Source organism: Protomyctophum parallelum, assembly GCF_964188405.1.
Source record: "Protomyctophum parallelum genome assembly, chromosome: 12".
Classification (NCBI taxonomy): domain Eukaryota; kingdom Metazoa; phylum Chordata; class Actinopteri; order Myctophiformes; family Myctophidae; genus Protomyctophum; species Protomyctophum parallelum.
Window position 1 is genome coordinate 7,855,284 of NC_139712.1, and position 21,762 is coordinate 7,877,045.

Consider the following 21,762-nt stretch of genomic DNA (forward strand, 5'->3'; position numbering starts at 1 on the left):
CAACTGCCTATATAACCCGCAACGGCTTCAGAGAAGAACGCAAATTGATAATTGTTCTGTTTGCTGCTTGTTATTATGATAGTTGCTTCGTGAGTTTGGAAGTAAAGAAGAGCTTGTGAATCAGCAGACCATGAATGATACAGCTTAACACAACTCTTCTTTAATTCCAAACTCACGGAGCAACTATATCAGCCTAATAACAAGCAGCAAACAGAACAGTAACGATATTCCCCGCTTCACAGAAAACTCTCGGATGGTGCACTTATAGCACAAATAGCCTACAGCCCTACACATGCAATGCAATTTTAGAAAGTTGAAGGAATCTAGCCTGGTTTTCACGCCACCAGACGAGGATCATCATTGGTAAATAATTCCTTCTGTAGATAGCGAGTGAGTTTGGTTTCTGCTCGAACTCTCTTGCACTGTTGCTCTTGCACTGATTGGGCACAATCAGCGCAGGAGCATCGCTCATTGATCTCAGCAGAGGTCTCTAACCAAGAGTCCTTTGTTGGCTCCACGTTCGCTGCGTTCGCTGAGTCTGCGATGGCCGCTGCAGGGCGTCCAGATCGGCCCACTGTCAGGGACCCTTGCGGTTTCAACTTGTAATAACGCGATATGCGATAAATGCGATAATTGCGACAGCCCAGTCTAAATCACTATACACCCTCTATTGCACCCTTATAACTAGGGATGCTCCGATCACGTTTTTGGGGGCCGATCCCGATCACCGATCTTTTTTTTTTTACGATCGGCCGATTCCGAATCCGATCTTTTTAAATATTTTTATTAATATTTGTATTATTATTATTATTATTATTTATTTTTTACCCGCGCCCCGCGGTCATTTTCCGCTAACCTGAGCGGGGCTCCCTAGCCTGCTGGAGGGGCTCCCATCATCCCATGCACCCTCGAGAGAAAAAAAAGGGAAAAAATGCAGCCTTGAGCCTACCAATGTAACGTTGTGGTCTTGTGGAGCTGCTTGATCACCTCCTCCTCCTCCTCCTCCTGTCCTTAAATTGCCAATACCAATAAATCCACACTAAAGTAGTGTGAATACTTCCACAGCCTAATCACGGGCCGGGGGGTGAGACAGCACGACCGGGCCTCACCGAACCTGACTTCCCCCTCCCCCCCCCCCCCAACGGGAAAAAAAATAATTTACGCAAACAATTGCTGGTAATTTGAGCAGGCGTGCATGAACGAGAGAGGAGTTATGTGTGTGACAGTGTGAGGAGCTCATCACAGTCACAGATGGAGGGAAAGTGTTATATTTTGACTATTATTTATGCTACATATTATTGATCGCGTCTGTGTCTGTGACATTGCGCAGCAGTGCACACAAGAGAGAGAGAGAGAGAGAGAGAGAGACGTAGAGAGAGACGTAGAGAGAGAGAGGTGCTGCGTTGTTTTGTGTCTCCAGCAGAGTTTGTAGCAGCGACGTAGAGTCTGTGGGGGCCACGGGGCCATGGCCCCCATAAAGAATCCTAGGGCCCCTTTCGGCCCCCATGAAGATTTTCGTGGACATTTTACATTTACATTACATATTTTCTGGGAATTCCGAACATTTTGGACCTCTCCGCCGGCAATCTGAGAATCCCATCGTCAAATATTCGGGAAAACAGCGCCTCCCCTGTTGTTCCTCAGGCAACAGTCTGTTCATTCACCAAAGAGACCTAACCACAGACTAGTGAGACTACACACTGACTCGAGAAAAGACCCATATCGTCCAAAATAGGCTGATCAGTCGCTGTCTGTGTATAGGCTAATTCATTGGTAAAAGTATGCTAAATAACTCATTTTTAGACCATTTGGGAAATAAATAAATAAATAAATCCGCGGCGGCGGCATCGCTTCGCTCGGCCGCGACAGTCCCCCCCAACGCAATTCTGTAGCCTACCTAAAGGTAAAACGCACCCGCCGCCTATGATCTCTCTCTCTCCCTCCGTATCTCTCTATATCTCCCTCTCTCTCTCTCTCTCTCTCTCATATAATAATAATAATATAGTCCTGAAAGTCATCACCTTGGCTTGGACATTGGCCTATAGAAGCTGCTTTAAAAGTACCAGCGAAAACAACTTATTTTTTTCCGCGCTGCGGCGAGGGGGGGGGGGGGGTGCGGGGAGGCGGGGCTGCGGGGGGGGGCCCCCTTGAGGATTGATCAAACTCTTCGGCTCTGGTTTGTAGTGTCTCCATCTCTCTCTGGAAGAGGTTGACCATGAACTCTTTCACCGAGCTGAGGCGCTCCAACACAAACAAATCTGACGCTAAGCTCCAAACACCGTGTAAAAAATAAATAGGCTACTCATCTTTGTGTTCTGTTTCACCGTATTGCTGAGTGACGCACACAGGGAAAAGCAACAAGAAGGGGTTTAGAAGCGAAAAAGTCCGTTGTGGAGAAAAGGAAGTCCACACAAGTTCTCACAGAGTGATTAGCCTATGAGTGACAGCCAGGTGCTGCCACTTTTGGAGCAGGATGTCTGTTGGAGAGAGTGTGAGACAGACTCCACGGTGCTTGTACAGTCCAGCGCAGTACATTCTCATCAGACATGATATTTTGCTAAAGTGTAGGCTATTATAGGCTATATAAGCTCTGTATCTGGTTAATTGCGGGATTCGCGGGGACCCGCTGGGTGAAGACGTGAGTGCTCTCTCGCTCTGTCTCTCTTTTCTCTCTCTCTCCCTGGGGTGTGTGGGGGGGAGATTTTAGTTGCGCTGCCTTCGACAGCGCTATATTTCTCCAGTAGCGGTGCCGAACCGAGAAAGTGAAACATTATTTTGGATGTATAACTGCGCAGATTTTTGCTTTGTTGATCGGTTTCGCGGATCGGTGGATTTTGCACGGCCGATCCGATACGATCGATCGGTGATCGGCCACGATCGATCGGCCACCGATTGATCGGAGCATCCCTACTTATAACACCATATCTCACCTACTGTGTGGAAGTGTGGGGTAACACATACAAAAGCAACCTTCAGCCAATATATTTAATGCAGAAAAAAGCAATAAGAATAGTCAATAAAGTAAATTACTATGAACACACAAATCCACGTTTCTAAATTCACAAACATTAAAGTTTTTTGATTTAGTTGATTTTAAAACAGCACAATTATTATTTAAAGCAAGACATAATCTGCTTCCTGGAAATATCCAAAAAAAGGTTTAGGGATAGGGATGGGAGGTATGAGCTGAGAGGGGAACTAAACTTCAAACAAATAAGTGTTGAAACAACCTTAAAGAGCATGTGTGTTTCTGTTCATGGAGTTAAGCTGTGGAACAGCTTGTCTGAGCCAATAAAGCAAAGCAACAACCTAAAACAATTTAAAAAGAGGCTCAAACAGGAATTATTGCATAAATATAACCTGGAATGAGTGGGGAGCTGAGCTATGTTTATGCCATATAGTGTTGGACTTAGTATAACATAGTAGCTTTGTCTGTTCTTTTGGTTTTTTGTCTTTTTTTCCTCCTTGTTTTTGTTTTTTTCTCGCTTTTGGTTTGTTTAATTTTCTATTCTTCTATAAATGTCATTTGTTTGTTTTGTTTATAAGTTGTTTGTTATGCATATCTTCAACAGTATTTTGGAATACGTTGAGATAAGGATAGGCACTAATAAGCTTTAAGCTTCTGCCTATGCCTTTTCGATCACAAAAGAAAAAGTAAACTGTTTTTGTGTAATGTCTCCCTCTCTGAAAGATCGAAATAAACTATTCATTCATTCTCCACAACCTACGATGATGCCACCTAGGATGGAGGAATTAGGTGCCATCAGGAATGAGCTCCGCTCCATATCGAGCCTGGTAAAGGATCTTCTACTGGCTCCACGACCCGGCGCTGTGCCCCGTGCGCCCGCCGCGGCTGCCGCTGTGCCGGGAGGCAGTGCCTCTGGGAAAGCGAAAGCCGTGGCCCGTATGCGCTGACTCCTGGTCCTCGGCGGTCAAGGGAAAGCACCGGAGGCAGGCGTTTCCCCTCTTCGACCCGCCGGGGTCTGAGGCTTGCAGCATGGCTGATTGGTTCCCGTCCTCCCAACGCCTTCACACCGCTGCAGGAGCTATCGACTACGGCAAACCCTCTGAATCCTCAGCGCACAGGCTCGATGTCGCGTCCAGCGAAACATAACCTCCCGGATTCCTCCTCGGACACCTCGACCCGTTCTCTCACTTCGACTCCCAAACCTACACACAATGGCGGTCGGGTAGGTCAACGTCCCCGTCGTTCCTCACCCAGTACCACCATGAATACTGTTTCTCTATCGGCCATACACCCTGCGCGGGGCGACGCGACCACTGCTGCTGGACGAGTGCACTCGCCCCCTCCGTCCCACTCATCAGAACCAGCTGTGTCCCTGTCACTCCACACGAGATCAGCTGCATCAATCTCCATTAATGATACTCACCACCCCCTTTCCCACCCAGTGGAATACATACTTCTAGGTGACTCACTTATTCGTGGAGTATCGACCCCAAACTGTGTCACTTACTCTTTCTCTGGTGCAAAGATTATTGATTTGATCACCCACATTCCGGACATTCTACAATGCCACCCCTCTGCTCATACAGTAATTTTAAATGTTGGTACAAATCAGGCAGAGGCAAGCACTCAAGATGCAGAGAGATTATGAGGCATTAGCTGATGCTCTCTTAAATATGAATAAATCCATCATATTTTTAGGATTAATGCCCACCCTCATGAAGGGCCCAGAACACTTCAGCCGCATTTATTGTGCTGATAATTGGCTGCGGATTTTTTGTTCAGCCTGCAGCCATGGCTACATCAGCAATTTTGATACATTTTGGAAAACCCCATCACTGTACCGGGACCTAGTTCACCTTAAACACACTGGTTTACAAATCTTGGCTGATAGCATCTCTCTCCACATCTCAACCGTATGACGCCACTTTAATACTATACCCAGTAATATAGTTTACTCATTACCTATTCCAGTTCTCATCACTGATACATCACCTGCTATAACTACACCTCCATTGTGCAATAGAGGAGCAAACCTCTGCAACATTACCTCACTCACATCTCACCAGTTACACCCACCCCCACCACCTGTGGGTCCCACGACCATCAAAATGGCTTTATTAAATGCCCGCTCCATCACAGAAACATCCTTCCTCCTAAATGACTACTTTACAAACAATAACTTGGACATATTTTGCATCACAGAGACGTGGCAGAGGGCAGAGGAATACATGGCACTTATTGAACTATGTCCACCGAACTGTTCTTTCACCTGCTCCTCTAGGCCAGCCGGGTCAAATGTCGGTGGCGGCTTGGCTTTAATCTGCAGAGACTGTTTTCCATCCCGGATGGTGAGCACTGGCACTTTTAGCTCTTTTGAAGTTTTAATTACTAAAGTAGGCCGCACAAATCATTTTTATTGTATTTTAATTTATCGTCCTCCTGGTTTTAGCAGTTAGGCTATTTTTTATCTGATTTTAGTGACCTTTTAACCTTTATTATTAAGTTTGAAAGATTCCTTTTGCTAGGAGATTTTAACTGTCACGTCAACAAGTGCACTGACCAGGCTGCAGTTAAATTCCTCAGTATTACTGAATCTTTTAATCTCATTCAACATGTCACAGGTCCAACACATGACGTGGCGTGATGACATGGACCTTGGGAGACGACAGGGATCAGGTAGGGGCAGTTGAGTGCACGTGTGCACATACAACCCCCCCTCTCCCTTCACATGGACATGACATTTAATAACTCTATGGACATTATTTATTATTGTAGTCTAATTATGTTGTGCTTTTTTAGGGTTGGAAGTGTTTTAAATGGTAGATTTAGTTTTAGCTTTAGTCCTCTTGTCCTGTTTTACTGTTCACGTATGTGGGGCTGACCTACATACATTTCACTGCATTTTAAAGAATACTACATTCATGTATGTGACAAATAAAGATAGATTGATTGAACACATATTAAGGGTAACACTCTAGACCTTGTTTTTAGCTTCGGTTTAGATGTGGGCAGCATTGTAGCGGAGGATATGTTTAGAACCGACCACAAATCCCTTGTTTTTAATATATCTTTTAATCCCGATTGTGTGGCTGGAACACGGGTTAAACGCTCACGCATGATAAATGGCCTCTCAGCTGAAAGGTTTTTCGCTGCTTTTGAGAGCATTTCAGTAATGCCCCCAAATGACAGATTTTAGTTAACTCTCTTAACCTGCACTGTTCTGAGATTTTAGATGTTGTCAGACGCACTTGTAGAAGTGCGGAGCGCCGGTGGAAGTCCTCTAAACTTGAAGTCCACCGCATACATCTTAAATCCCTTTTACTGGATTTTAACTCTAAGGTTAAAGCTGTGAGAACTGCCTTTTCCAAACTCATAGCCTCCAGTAAGCGAAACCCCAAAGTCCTATTTGACACTATTAACAGCATTGTCAGTCCACCAACTCCTGACCCTCCTGCTTTTTCGGCCAGTGACTGTAACGATTTCCTCACATTTTTTGTAAATAAGGTTGCAATGGTCAGGGAAAGCATACTGCCTTCTTCTCCCACCTCTCTCCAAGGCCCCCGCCCACCCCAGTCTTAGCTTCTTTACACTGTCAACTTCAAGGTCCTGGTGCTCACTTATAGAGCTCTAAATGGTCAGGCTCCACTGTACCTTACTGACCTAGTCCAACGCTACGTGCCTGAGAGGGCCCTAAGGTCTGCGGATCAGGGTCTTCTAACAATTCCTAGCACCAAACGTAAAACAAAAGGTGACAGAGCCTTTCAGGTTGTAGCGCCCACACTGTGGAATGCCCTCCCACGGGTGTTGAGATCCGCAGCCTCGGTTGACATTTTTTTTAAACTCAAAACTTTGCTATTTGCACAAGCTTTCCCTAATGTAATATAATGGTTTGTGTTGTTATTTTACTGTGTTGTTATTTTTCTTAGATCAATCGTATGTTCCTCGGGAATCGATTTTGAAATAAAACATTGAATAGTCATATAAAAAAGCGGACGCTTTTGGTCCGCGAGACGGCCCATTTGGTCCGCGAGCCATGCTCCTCTTTCCCCGTGTTAACAACAAGGAAGTCAACTGAACAAGTGCAGCTGCAGTCCCAGGAAAAATAAATTGAAAGTGTGGTTGCATTTTAAAATACCCTATTTGAATAAAGGTTGTACACGAGAGTGAAAATAACCGCTGGGAAAATCCCTAATTGAGAGAGTGTAGGCAAGCGCACCACAGCTCAGTTAAATATTATTAAATATAGGCTACCATGTTTGATAAAAGTCATATAAAAACATAACTTACACCCAAATGAAAATATAAACTTCACAGATTATAGATCACTTGGAATTATAACAATCTGTTGAGTATTGCCTGAATAATGCCACTAGTGAAATCCCAACTTTTATCGACGCCCTTGTGGAGCCTGGCGTTGTTTTACCTATACTTGTGAGGACCTGCTTGGATTCACATGGTGAGTGCGCGCACCGAAAATTCAAAGATCTGCAATCTCATGCGCTGTGGACGTTTGGAGCTTGTAGATACACGGAATGACAATAAACATTTCACAGAATAGCTATACAACTTTGAATTAAAACAATCGTTGTGCATAGGCTGAGTATAATGGCACGAATGAAACTAGGCCTATAGATTTATTTTGGCGATGCGGATAACTGATTTTGCCGTTGCCAGCGATATCTTTTTTTTTTCTTGTCTGAAGACTGACCTGTTCCATCACTGTGAACTCCCATGCAGCAGAGCAGCTCCTACAGACCCAGACCAAATCTCTACTGAAAACACACCTTTTCTCTTTGGCATTTAATTGCACCCGATCGTATTATTGTAATTATGTAGCCTATACTATTTGCCTGTGTTTTTTTTTTTATTATGTTGTTTTTGTGCGCCGATGGTGATGCTCCACTTGTTTCAGCCTGTAGGCCTACAGCACTTTGGTCAGCTTCTATTGTTTTAAATGTGCTATATAAATAAAGTTTGATTCAGGCCTATATTGGAGCAGGTGCTGGCAAATAACTAATTACTGTAATGCCATGCAGTGAAGTTGCGCAAATGTCAAATCAATTAGCAAGCGGAGCTGCTCTCATGCACTCTGCACTGTCTGCAGCACAATGACTGCAGATCTCTTCTTAAAGTTTACTTATTATGGTTTACTTTCAACCATACACCATAATATGATTGACAAACCTTGGATTATAATTCTTCATCGACCAAGTGTCAGGCTTGAAGAGTTCATTCATGTTACCGTTCGTTTACAATTGACAGAGGAGTTTGGATTATATATATCTTTATTTGATGGAGAGGTAATGCCTGTTTCAGGCGCTGTTTAATTGTTAAATAAAAGACCAGGATATAGAGGAGTTTTTAGAAACTCAGGTTAATGGGTTAAAACATTATATGCCTAATGATGATGTCACTGGAGGACGGTTTCTGAACTGACCACAGCCCTACTATGAGGCACAGACTGAGTAGAAAAATATTGTGCCATTTTATCATGATTATTAGTGAGGACCTATTATATGAAGATAGGTTGAAAAGTGGTGAAGTGGTCCTTTAACAGTTTGCAGAATTACAGTACATTTCAAGTACAACTCAATAGGAAAACTGTTGACTGTGGACGACACCAGAAAGCTTGTTTACAATCGGGTCCGCCCTTTTCAATTCATCAGAACATGTAGAGACGTACAGAGATACACTTCTATAGTAACCAAAAACAGGAAATCATCATAAAAGGAGGTAAAAGGGGAAACACATCTAAGGCTCCAGTTATAATATTATTACTACTGCTAGTATTAACTACTGCTTGTTTATAACAAGTTACAATATTATTACTGCTGCTAGTATTACTGCTTGTTTATAACAATTAAGTTACAATATTATTACTGCTGCTAGTATTAACTACTGCTTGTTTATAACAAGTTACAATATTATTACTGCTGCTAGTATTAACTACTGCTTGTTTATAACAAGTTACAATATTACTGCTGCTGCTTGTTTAGGATCATGTATAACAAGCAGATATGAGAGTAATACTCGTGTCGTTCCATGTTAAAAGATTAGTCAATAATATAAAAGATAAATGTAGTAAAAACAAGGTGAATCAGTCCATCTTACCTGCTGTGTTTCAGGGTTGAGCTGCTTAACGACCACACTGTTTTCAAAGCGTTTCAAACCTTTTACTATTATTATTATTGTGTTTTCAAACCACGCTGCTAACAGGGTAACAGCTAGCTGTGTGTGAACGCATGATGCCTGCTGTACAAGCATGCGCACTAGCCCTGCTGCTGCAGAGCCATTACGCAAGACAGAGTTACGACAACTCTGTTCACGTCACGGGGCTTCAGTCCAATGGCGGCTCTTCTACATAGACTTATATTGAAGGGAGACATCCGGGGCTTCACGGAATGCATTGGAGTCTAATGGACTCGCGCGAGAACATGAACCACGTGACCAGGCTGTTTTCTGCCCCCTCAATGTCGTAACTCTCTCTGTGGCTCTGCCCTGCTGGAGCCTGGAGCGTGCACGGTGCACGTACCATAAATGGTCACTAGGGGGAGCCATAGTACAGTGTAATACAATGGGGAGCAGCTATGGAATAGCTATAGAGCTGAAAACTCTCCCATAGAGATTTACTCAAATATTTATATAAATTGTTCTGAGCCTAGAATCAATCCATCCAGGATCCTGGTGAGTCATGACCATAACGCCTCTGATTCACCAGGATCCTGGAAGGCTTGATTCTAGGCTTAAAATAAATTATATCAATATTTGAATACATTTAAGTATATTTTTTAAATAAATGTATAAATATTTTTGGGGAGAAAATGAATGGTCGATTTTTTTGTGGGTCCAGAAAACCCAGTTCTATGTTCTATAGGCTACTGTGATGTCATCAAAGTCTATCTTCACTAAATCATTTTAAATATAAACTTAAAATCATTTGATGAATCACATCTAACAATTCAATGTCAGTATCTTCCACACACACTGCACATACACTTTACATTTCTACTAATATGTATTTTTACTTTTTCATTTATACTCCGTATCCATTGTTGTATTATTTATGTTAGATTTTTATGATTTATTTTGTTAAATTATATTAACCTTATAAATCCCCACAGGGTTTTCTAAATATCACCCTACAAATGTGTAGTGTGTAAAAAAATCCTATGCATCTGTAACAGACGTGATCTTGCGTTGTGTTTATAGGAAGCACCATAGACCAGGATCTCAGCAGTGAGTAGATTTATTCTCTGTACAAAAGACAACGAGGCAATCACTGGACAACGAGGCAATCACTGCTCTGCTGACTTGTATACGTTCGGTTTTCCACAATATCAATTGCGCTTTCAAAGCCAGTATGAAACAAGGACTGTCTAAAGAGGACAAGAAGCGAAGACCGTAAGGACGCCGCCATGTTGCTCACATGGTGCTCCATGAAAGGAAAGAAACATGCGCAGTTGAGACCAAGGAAGCTGAACGAGGAAGTGATGGCTGCATAAAGCCCATTGCGCATGTTTCTTTCCTTCCATGGAGCACCATGTGAGCAACATGGCGGCGCCCTTACGGTATCCGCGTCCCGTCCTCTTTAGACAGTCCTTGGTATGAAATAGGAAGTGCGGTAGGTTACGTCATTAGGTTATAGGCCATAGGTTACATCAACCAACTGAACTCTTAAAGTGACAGAACATTGGATCACAATATAATATAATGCCTGGGCAAGTGGAAGCACTATTAACCACGTTACACATCATAGGAATTGTATTATAGCAAATACATTACACCAATATTCCCTTTATTCTAACTCCAGCTCTTCCCATTCCCTCCTTTCTTCTGTAGCTATACTTCCTGCAGTACAGAAGTATACAGATTTCTTGATGAATTGAAAATGGAGGACCCTGGTGTAAACAAGTCTTGGTTTACAACACTGATGATGTGTTCAAGTTCATGATGTTTAATTAACTGAAGAACTCTGGAAGTGTTGCAGTACCAGTGACAACCAGGAACAGACTGAAGAACTCTGGGAATTGTAGTACCAGTGACAACAAGGAACAGACTGAAGAACTCTGGGAGTTGTAGTACCAGTGACAACCAGGAACAGACTGAAGAACTCTGGGAGTTGTAGTACCAGTGACAACCAGGAACAGCCTGGGTGACGGCCACCAAGAGGGTGACATCTGGAGAGACAGAGGACGGCCAGAGAGGGTGGAGAGGGTTGGCAGCCCAAAACACTTCTGTGAGGAGGAACCCAAAACGCTAGAGACTGCAGTAACACCTGCAAGGAGGGTTTAAAATTAGCCTCGGTGCAGCTTGAGAGACTGGCTGTATAGCTGGAGTTGTACCGAAGCTGATGCCACTAGGACACAGGACAGAGACAGTGGGGGGCTGTAGTGTAGCATGCCACTAGGACACACACACAAAATGTACTCTGGAATAAATATACAAATTGATTCATTGTCTAATAATAATAATATTTTGATTTATGAATTGATTTACTAAACAGTGTAATGAAGCAATGCTTTGCCCGTTAGAGTAAGCATGTGACTTCCATTGGAAAAGCATTCCATGAAACACGGACGGAACAGAGCACGTCCGTCTGACATGTGTGTACGAGGACTTTAGAGGCACTCTGTTGCGGTCAGGTAAAACAAAAGGCCTTTATTTAAACGGCATCATCTCTGCAAAGAGCATACACAAATGTATAATGTAATGTTTAAATGTAATGTGCAAAATGTAGAAAATAGAAAAATAATATAGCTGCAAGCAGCGATAAGGTGGGACCAAGAAAGAAGAACAATATGCACAAATACGAATCACAGGCTGAGGTGTCGCTACCTGGATTTGAACCAGTGACCCTGTGGTCCAAAGGTGAGAGCTCTACCGACTGAGCTATGCAGACACAGTCAGTTGACTCATTCTAAACAGTAACATCATGCAGTATTTTTGGTAACAACCGTCCTGGTCTTTATCCAGTCTTTGTTTTCACGTACAAACTTCTTTGTATGCTTTCAGTGGAATTTGGCATGACCCTCTACCATACTGTACAGTTTCAAAAGCATATGACGCTGCATGTATGTATTAGGGACAAAGGAATAATTTTCACAAAACAGCTCATAAAAACTTGTTTGATTTAAAATAAATGTACTACGATTATTTGTCCGGATAGGTCCAAAGTTCACGTGTAGACGTTTTTGTGCATTTTGATCAAAGATCCTGGGAGGAGATACATTTTAACTGTTTTTCATAATGAAAAATGGCGGGTGATCTAAAAGGTCAGAGGTCAAAAGTCAGAACACGAAAGTTGTTCGGCATGAGGAGACACATGTGTATCAAAGTGTCATTGCTAACGGTCAAACGGTTCATGATATATTCACGTTCAAAGTTTGCATTTTCAATTGATTGCTATAGCGCCACCATTTGGCCAATCATCATGGGCTTCGCATAGTCACCGTTTGGCATGGCTACCAGATTACCGCGTTTCGCGAAAACCGACTGCACCGATCAGTCAGAACTACATTTTTTGGCGGAAGAAGAAAAAAACACAAAAACAATAAGTGACCAAACTTGTTGGTGACTTCTTGGTCCCTTAATAATAAAAAGCAAACTGAATACAGACCCACAAACCTCAGTAAAAAGCAGCAGTAAACAGAAACTTCTTGGGCTTTGAGTGTTGTAGTACATTAGTTGGGTTGGGTAGAGGTTCAGCCAGACTGTTGAACACTCAACATTGTTTTACTTACTTTATGTTTTAATTCAATACATGTTTCACACACATGGTTAACAATACATTTTATTTCATTTACATGTTGGCCTTAAAATGCAATATTGGTATTAGCTGATAATTTAAAATAAAAATACATCAAAGCCGCTTATATTCGGACATGGGCTAACATTTCAATAACTGTGAATCCCAATTTGGAATAAAATGCACTGTTTTCCAGAATGTCAGTTTGTCACTTCCCTCTTCACATTAAATAGATCTGTAGCCTATCTTTTGTGGCCAGATGTAATTTCCTGGGGTCTAGTAGGACTATAGAAAACGATAATTAAGAAGTCACTGTACAATTTGGTAAAACAAATACATTTAATGCCCCCGCCACCTGCCAAAAAAGCTAAAAGTGTTTAAACGAGCAAATGAAAATATATATATAACAATCATCTTTTACTTTCTCCAATAACCCAAAACATGAACCTTGGTTGAAAAACAACCAAAGTTGTCCTTGAAGGTTCAAGGTATAAGGTTGTTTATTAGTGTCCCCGAAGGGCAAAAGGTTTTACAGCAGGTCATAAGGCTTGAAACACATATAAATACATCAGTCAGACCAAAGTTATTGCTGCTGGTCGCAAGCGTGCGCTGCGCCCGGCCTACTTGCATCTTCAGAAAAGAAAAGAAAAGAAAGAAAGAGAGGGGGGGTAAGAAGACATCATCTTTAAAAAAAATTGAAATCAGCGATCCGGATTCATGTCAATAATAAAGCGGACGGAACGTTCCGCCACGAGCAGCTAATCCGTTTAAAGATGTAAGTGATCTGCATTTTTTGAGGGAAGGGGTCAGGGCATTCCACGCAGTGGCCGTGCTGTAGAAGGAGAATTTCTCCATATTTGTTTTGAAATATAGGAGCAGTATACTAATTAGGGTTGCCAACCGTCCCGTAAAATACGGGTTTGTATCGTATTTGACAGCTAAAAGTCCTGTCCCGTAATGAACCGATACGGGACGCACTTAATCCCGTATTTTGGGGTGGTGGAAAAATGACAGCGCGTTATGGTGATTCTCAGTCACTCGCTCCCATTCAGACACACAGAAGAAGGGGCAGCGATTCTAAGCTATAGGAAATGGAAAGCAAGACAATGAAACCTGGTGTCTGGAAGGGCGCTAGGCTCAGCTAGTCAGCTCATTGGTCAGTACTCTTCATATGCATGCAGCAGGCCAGCAGCAGAGCCAATCACTATGCAGTATTGTATCTTAGCAACTATTTCACCGGCTCGTGCTCCCAGACCAACACACAACAAAAACAAACAATGATAGATAGATAGATAGATTCTTTATTTCTGTGTCATGCACCAAAGGCGCCCAGCCCACATGGACTTACAGGACACACCATAACATTGCTTCAATATTTCATTGTGTAAAATAAACATTTTTACACAAACAAAACATTCTGCCTCATTTCCCACGATTTGCATAAAAAGTCTGCCAAAGCAAAAATACCCCTCCCAAAACAAAACTCCAGCTTCTCATAGTCCTCCAACCAGAAAAAGCCACAGATGGTTGTCATCTTACAAAACAATACATGTCTTAACTCTTCATATAAAGGGCAGTAAAACAAAAAATGAATTTCATTTTCAATTTCTTTCAAATCACACACTAGACACACTCTGTCCTCCTCAGGAGTACCAATGAATCTACCCGTTTCTAAAGCTAATGGTAAGGTCCCAGAATGCAGCTGTGCACAAAAAGATCTCTGACCTTTGGATATATTTTGTGTAACATAAGGATCAGGGCCATAATTATTTTTAATAAGACGATATGTTCTTAGTTTAGGTTTGTACCATAAATCAACAGCCCAACTCTCCTTATACCCAAGGAACATATAGTTCTGTATTTCATGAATATTACAGCGTAGTCTATTTAAATAAATAAATGATGAATTATTCTTAAAGAATAAAGACTTTACTTCATTAGCCCAGGGGTAACCCTTAGAAATGTCCCAGTTAAAAATATTTTTGGTCAGTCTGTCGTCGGACATATTAACAAGTCTATTCCAAAGTCTCAACATCTCACCTTTGTGTCTGATATTTACAGGCATCCATCCCATATCGCCGCTAATAGCCAAGATAGGCGTGAGCTTATGAACTCCAAGAAATGACCGTATGGCTCTATTTTGAATTGTGTTACAACTTTCATTGTTCGGAAAACCCCATACACCGGAGGCATAATCCGAAACAGGGCATACACAAGACTGATATAATTGTGTATATGTATAATATCCTAAATCCTTACAGGCTTTCACCTTATTCAGTACTGACCCCAGGGCTCTACCAGCTGAATCAGAAAGAACCTGAGTGCCTTCCTTGAAGTTCATATGCTCATCTAAAGTGAGGCCAAGATATTTATATGTCTTTGTGTATGTTAATACAGTTCTCCCACACATAAATGTAAATTGACTCCTTTCTACAGATGGTTTCCTTAAAGTGAACAATTTGTGTTTTGTCAATGTTTACCACCAGCCTCCACCTCAAACACCAATCCGCAACAATATTGAGCATATTTTGCAGCTCCTTTTCACAATTGGCAAGTAAAACTATATCATCTGCATACAAAAGTATGCCTACAATCATATCCGCTACTTCCACCCCCAATTTAGAGTTTCTAATCTCAATTGCTAGATCATTAACGTACATGGAGAACAACGTTGGTGACAAGACATCTCCTTGTTTCACACCAAAGTGTGTAGGAATCCTGTTCTGAAGTCATTTACCTGAACACAAGCGATGGGGGCCCGATACAGGGCCTTAATGGCGGCATAGAACTTCCCATTTACCCCTGATGTTAATAATCTGTATTCAAGGAGCTCCCTATTTACCCAGTCAAAGGCTTTTTGAAAATCAATGAAACATGCATATGTAGATTTCTTTTCTTGAAGTCTCGCTCTAACAATGGTAGTGACTGAGTAAATATGGTCAATACAAGATCTTACTTTACGGAAACCGTTCTGTTCGTCAACAAGAAATCCTGACCGTTCAAAATGATCTGTAAGTCTATTATTTAGGAGTGACGAGTATAATTTGTATACATTACTAATTAGACTTATGCCTCGATAGCTAACTGGAAGTTTAGGGTCATTTTTTGAGGACTTTGGAATAGGCTTTATGATAGTTTTGTACCACTGCGAAGGAACAATACCACTATCGAAACAGGATTGAAACAAATGAAACAAAATTTCTAACAACTTAGGTGATTTCAATACCTCATATGAAATGTCATCAATTCCTGTAGCTTTTCTTAATTTACTTTTTTCAATCACTCTCTTTACTTCCTCAGTAGTGAAATTACCATTTAAATAAGGATTACAATTGTAAGTGTCTGCACTCATTTCACATTCCATTAACGTTTTTAAACTGCTAACTTCTTTCAAGAAAGCCTCATCAAATAAAGAGTGATTACACCCGGAAAACAAATCTGTGAAATCCTTCTCCCATTTTTCTAATACTATTCCTACGTCAGAGCAGCATTCCCCACTCTCCAATGCTACAACCATAGGAATCTCTCTTTTCTTAATGGGACCCAATTTATTAATTTCCTTCCAAAATTTCTGGGGGTTATGAGTCTGCAGTTGCTCAATATGTAACGACATTCCTCTGTTAAACTTGCGCTTCACTGCCCGCAACCTTTTATCAAATTCCCCTTGACTCTCTTTAAATTTACAACAATGTATGCTGACACTACTACCTCAGAAAGTTCTTAAATTGGAGACGGAGTCCGCCAAAGAAAAAAACGAAAAGAAAATGTAAATACAGAGCTAATTGGGAGAAAGATTTTGTGTGGATAGAGAGTGTAAGGGACGACCAAAACAAGGCGAATTGTACTCTCTGCAGGCGTGCATTTTCTGTCAGTCACGGACAAAATAATAATGTAATGACAAAATAAAAATGTAAATGTAATGACAAAATAATAATAATAATAATAATAATAATGTAATGACAAAATAAAAATGTAAATGTAATGACAAAATAATAATAATAATAATAATGTAATGACAAAATAAAAATGTAAATGATAATCTGTTTCTCATGTAGTCTATACCCTAACCATAACCGCATGCTTTGGGGGTTTGACTCGGAATTTAGACGTGAAATTGGGGGGGTTTGCCTGGAAATGACCCAATTTTTCTATTTGATTTTCAAATAAGGGACACCGCGGCTTCGCCTGGCACATTCCATGTATTAGGGCCACAGAAGCCAAAAGCGTGTTCAGAGCTAACTTGTGGTACCTTGAATTTGGGGAAACTACTTGACCGCGAGCGGGTGTACTTCAGAAAAGATGAGATGTATTTAGGACAATCTCCAAGCTTTATACAAGAACAGGTGACAATGCAGTTTTTGTCTCTCTGTCAGGGAGGACCATCCAACCTTGTTATATTATATAAGATACAATGGTTAGGACCACAGCTATCACCCGTAATAAATTGAGTTGATGAGTGATAAACAGAGTCTATGGATTTGAGAGTGGATGCTGCTGCATGTCTATAGATTATGTCTCCATAATCCAAGACAGACAGGAACACATAGTGGAAACTTTATTTTTTTACCCCATGGTGTGAATGCAATGGTGTCTTAGCAATTAAGTGACCAGAGTTATTTAAACTTAGGTCACACCGTTTAAAGTGGACATATTTGTTATTGTCCTGTGAGAACTGAGGACAAGAAGGTGGTAATGAAGATTACTTGAAGAATTGAAACTCTTGTAACAATGTTTACATTGGAAAGGTTTTTCTCCAGTGTGGGCACGAAGGTGCGTTTCCAGGGAAGATGATACAGTAAAACTCTTGTCACAATGTGTACATTGGAAAGGTTTTTCTCCAGTGTGGACACGAATGTGTTTTTTCAGGGAAGATGATGCAGTAAAACTCTTGTCACAATGTTTACATTGGAAAGGTTTTTCTCCAGTATGGATAAGGTTGTGTGTTTTCAGGTTACCTGACTGACTGAAACTCTTGTCACAATGTTCACAGTTAAAAGGTTTTTCTCCATTATGGACATACTGGTGTCTGTTCAGGTCATCTAGCCTGCTGAAACTCTTGTCACAGTGTTCACATTGGAAAGGTTTTTCTCCAGTGTGGATACGCTGGTGTGTTTTCAGAGAATATAATCTAGTAAAACTCTTGTCACAATGTTTACATTGGAAAGGTTTTTCTCCAGTATGGAAAATACGGTAGTGTGTTTTCAGGTTACCTGACTGACTGAAACTCTTGTCACAATGTTCACAGTTAAAAGGTTTTTCTCCAGTGTGGACACGCTGGTGTGACTTCAGATGACTTGAATTTTTGAAACTCTTGTCACAATGTTGACAGTGGAAAGGTGTTTCTCCAGTGTGTACACGAAGGTGTGTCTTCAATTTACTTGAATTTACGAAACTCTTGTCACAATGTTTACATTGGAAAGGTTTTTCTCCAGTGTGGACACGAAGGTGTGACTTCAGATAACTTGAAACATGGAAACTCTTGTCACAATGTTTAAAGTTAAAAGGTTTTTCTCCAGTGTGGACACGCTGGTGCTTCTTCAGGGAACCTGAGTCCCTGAAACTCCTGTCACGCCGTTCATCATCGTCTTCACTGTCTTCAGTGACTTCATTGTCAGATTCAAGTTCAACTTCAACCTCAGAGCAGTGGGAAGATATGTCTTCTTCATCATAATTTTCATCATCACCTTTCACTGCTAGTAATGTCAACGTTGACCCAACAGGTTCCTCTGGTCTTTGAAGTAGTTCCTCCTGTTCCTCTTTAAGCTCCTCCTCTTCCTCTTTAATGTGTGGAGGCTCTGGTTCCTCCTGGAGCAGACTGGGGCTCCTCTCCTGTTCAGGAGAAACCGCCTCTTTACACACAACCATGTGCAGGATGTCTAGGAGCAGAAACATAACATGATGGTCAACACTGGATTCCTAAAATGTAAATCCATTCTTCTTCCATGTTCCATGTACAAAATGAGCTATTACCTACCAAGATAAGATTGACTACACCGTTACTAACTGCAGGTTATTACTGTTTTGAAAGTTTTAGCAACATTGTTTCTTCAGGAACAATATTTTCTAGTTTGCCATTGTTACTGTACAGTGAAAATAAGACATTGAGGCAGCCCTACAGAACAGAACATATTAAAGGAAGGAAGAGAACATGAAACTTACTGAGGTTTGGCTCGTCTTCAGCTTCCTGTTTAATAGAAACGTCTTCAGCTTCCTGTTTAATAGAAATGTCTTCAGCTTCCTGTTTAATAGAAACGTCCCTGGCTGAGTCTGGAGAGTTCATCTTCACCTGGGAGTGATGCATCATGGGTATTGTAGTTATTATGAGTCTTAAGAGTTCGTCTTCACCTGCAGTCTGGACTCCGGTCTGAAATCAAGTGAATAAGGTAGGACTTTAATAACTGGATATCTATAGTCCGGCAGCCAGGGGTGGGGAGTGGGAAATGTGTTTTATTGTCCTAAAGTATTGCCTATATACTTAAAATTAAAGTCAAAGTTAAAATAAGTCCATTTGGGTCCATGTGTTACACTCTCAGAGTTACAGACTCTGGGGTCCATTTGGAACCCCCTCAAGGAACCATGAGGGTCCCTGGATCACACCTTTGAGAGCCACTGTATTAAATGAATACATAACTAATATAGAGCATATTTGATCAAATTTAGGAGCCAAACTTTTTTGACAAATTCATTTAATTCAAACAGAACCGTGCACGCACACATGTGTCCTCTTTTTGGTAATTCAGAATATGGTATGCCTAATTTATAACTAACAAGCAGATATGAGAGAAATACTCGTCGTGTTGCTCCATGTTAAAAGATGAGTCAATAATATAAAAGAAAAATGTAGTAAAAACAAGGTGAATCAGTTCAACTTAATTACCTGCTGTCTTTCAGGGTTGAGCTGCTTAACGACCACACTGTTTTCAAACCGTTTACTATTAGTATTATTAATAAAGTGTTTTCTAACGACACTGCTAACAGACTAACCGCTAGCTGTGTGTGAACGCACATAGGCCTACTGTGCAAGGGCTGTGCGCATGCGCACTAGTCCTGCTGCTGCCGAGCCATATAGAGCGTCGCAGTCCCGCCCCCTTGAGAGACCCAGAAAATAAATCACTGTTAATTTTCCTCATAGGCATTTCTTAAAGTATTTATTTAAAGACGGTTACGCCGCGGACAAAGCCAACTGGGATCGTGACAAATCATGACAATGAACACAATATTTTGGGCCGATCAAATCATTAGAAAGAAGAAAATAAAGGCAGGAGACAACACTATTTGTTTTGTTTTTCTTCTTATAAATTTTCCGGTTTATATCCAGTTAATTAATTAACCGTCTTTAAATAAATACTTTAAGAAAAGCCTATGGGAATATGCATTGCGATTAATTTCCTGGGCCACTCATCGTTCTGAAAGGGGGAGGGACTGCAACGCTCTATAAAGTGAGACAGAAGCCAAATTCCAATACCAAAAATGGGCTCCATCTAATGAGCAAATTTAGAACTTCCTGTTTGAGAGCTAGCAAATTTAAGACATCCGGTTGCCTTCAGAATAAAATAAGGTTATTTAATTTCTTAATTAAATAATTATTACATTACATTATTAGTATTATTATTACATTGCAGTTATTGTAAAGGCACACATTATGTTTCTGTATAAAAATAAGTAATTCAATAAAAAAGTTATCTAAATGGATAAATGCTATTCACTGGAGTGCATGGACTTTATAAAGTGGACACTGGACAAAAGACGGCTCCGCGAGGCAACTATTGGGACATACCCACGCGTTCAGGGAGATGTCCTCTACCACGCCCCACTCTCCGCTAAGCGGGAGAGGTGTAAAATTCACAGCAGCAGACCTTCTACTGGGGTCAACGGTCAAGAAAGTGCCGTTTCCAGACCCAGAGTGGACACTGGACAAAAGACGGCTCCGCGAGGCAACTATTGGGACATACCCACGCGTTCAGAGTAGGGATGTGCTGATGAGACATTTTGGATTATATCGATATCCGATGTAATTCATTGCCGTTACGGCCGATAACCGATATTACCGACGTCGATATGATCCCATTCTGTATTAAAAAATGATAATTATTTGATCCATTCTGAAAAATACATGTAACAGGGTGTCTGCACTGCAGGCTTAGGCAAGTCAGTTTTAACTTAAACACTGTTATATTTAATATTGTGAGCTTGTCGATCTGATCAAGCTGTTACTTTGGGCTAGTTTATTTGTAAAGACAGACCGATTAATCAAACCGATTAATTCAGCGGTCTGATTGATTAATCAAACTGATGCAGATTAATCTAAAAACAATCGGCCGATACCGATGTGTTTGCCGTTAATTTGCCATCACTAATTCATACTACAAACATGGCTTGCAGCGAGCCCACATCGTTTCTCCAGGAACAATAGTTTCTGGTTTGCCATTGTTATTGTACAGTGAAAATAAGACATTGTGGCAGCCCCACAGAACAGAACATATTAAAGAAAGGAAGAGAACATGAAACTTACTGATGTGTGGCTGGTCTTCAGCTTCCTTAATAGAAACGTCTTCAGCTTCAGATTCCTGTTTAATAGAAACGTCTTCAATTTCCTGTTTAATAGAAACGGCTTCAGCTTCCTGTTTAATAGAAACATCCCTGGCTGAGTCTGGAGAGTTCATCTTCAACTGGAAGTGATGCATCATGGGTATTGTAGTTCTTATGAGTCTTATGAGTCCGAAGAGTTCATCTTCACCTGCAGTCTGGACTCCGGTCTGAAATCAAGTGAATAAGGAAGGACTTTAATAACTGGAGACCTATAGTCTGGCAGCCAGGGGTGAGGAGTGGGAAATGTGTTTTTATTGGCCTAGAATATTGCCTATATATACTTAAAGGTATATTCAGTGATTTCACTCAAAAAACCTTAGGTTTCGTTTTTGGCTGTGGGACCCAGCCTTTCGTCCAATCAGGAAAGACAGTCAAAAACGAAACCTAAGGTTTTTTGACCCCCAGGGGGTAACTGGGGACCGGAAGGAACTCCTTATATGGCCAGCACACTCTATAGTAG

The 21,762-nt window shown here is 41.2% G+C and overlaps 1 protein-coding gene across 1 annotated transcript; it reads right to left on the bottom strand.

The window, feature by feature from the left end:
- Positions 1-3,807: 3,807 nt before the first annotated feature.
- Positions 3,808-21,297, bottom strand: LOC310868104 (uncharacterized protein; the record flags this gene model as incomplete). Its single annotated transcript, XM_083778368.1, has 4 exons — positions 21,226-21,297; positions 18,873-19,077; positions 18,260-18,589; positions 3,808-4,001 (listed from the first exon to the last, which is right to left on the bottom strand). Exons 2-4 carry the CDS (start codon positions 19,015-19,017, stop codon positions 3,808-3,810), a joined length of 669 nt encoding a protein of 222 aa, XP_083634494.1. The 5' UTR covers positions 19,018-19,077; positions 21,226-21,297.
- Positions 21,298-21,762: the final 465 nt, after the last annotated feature.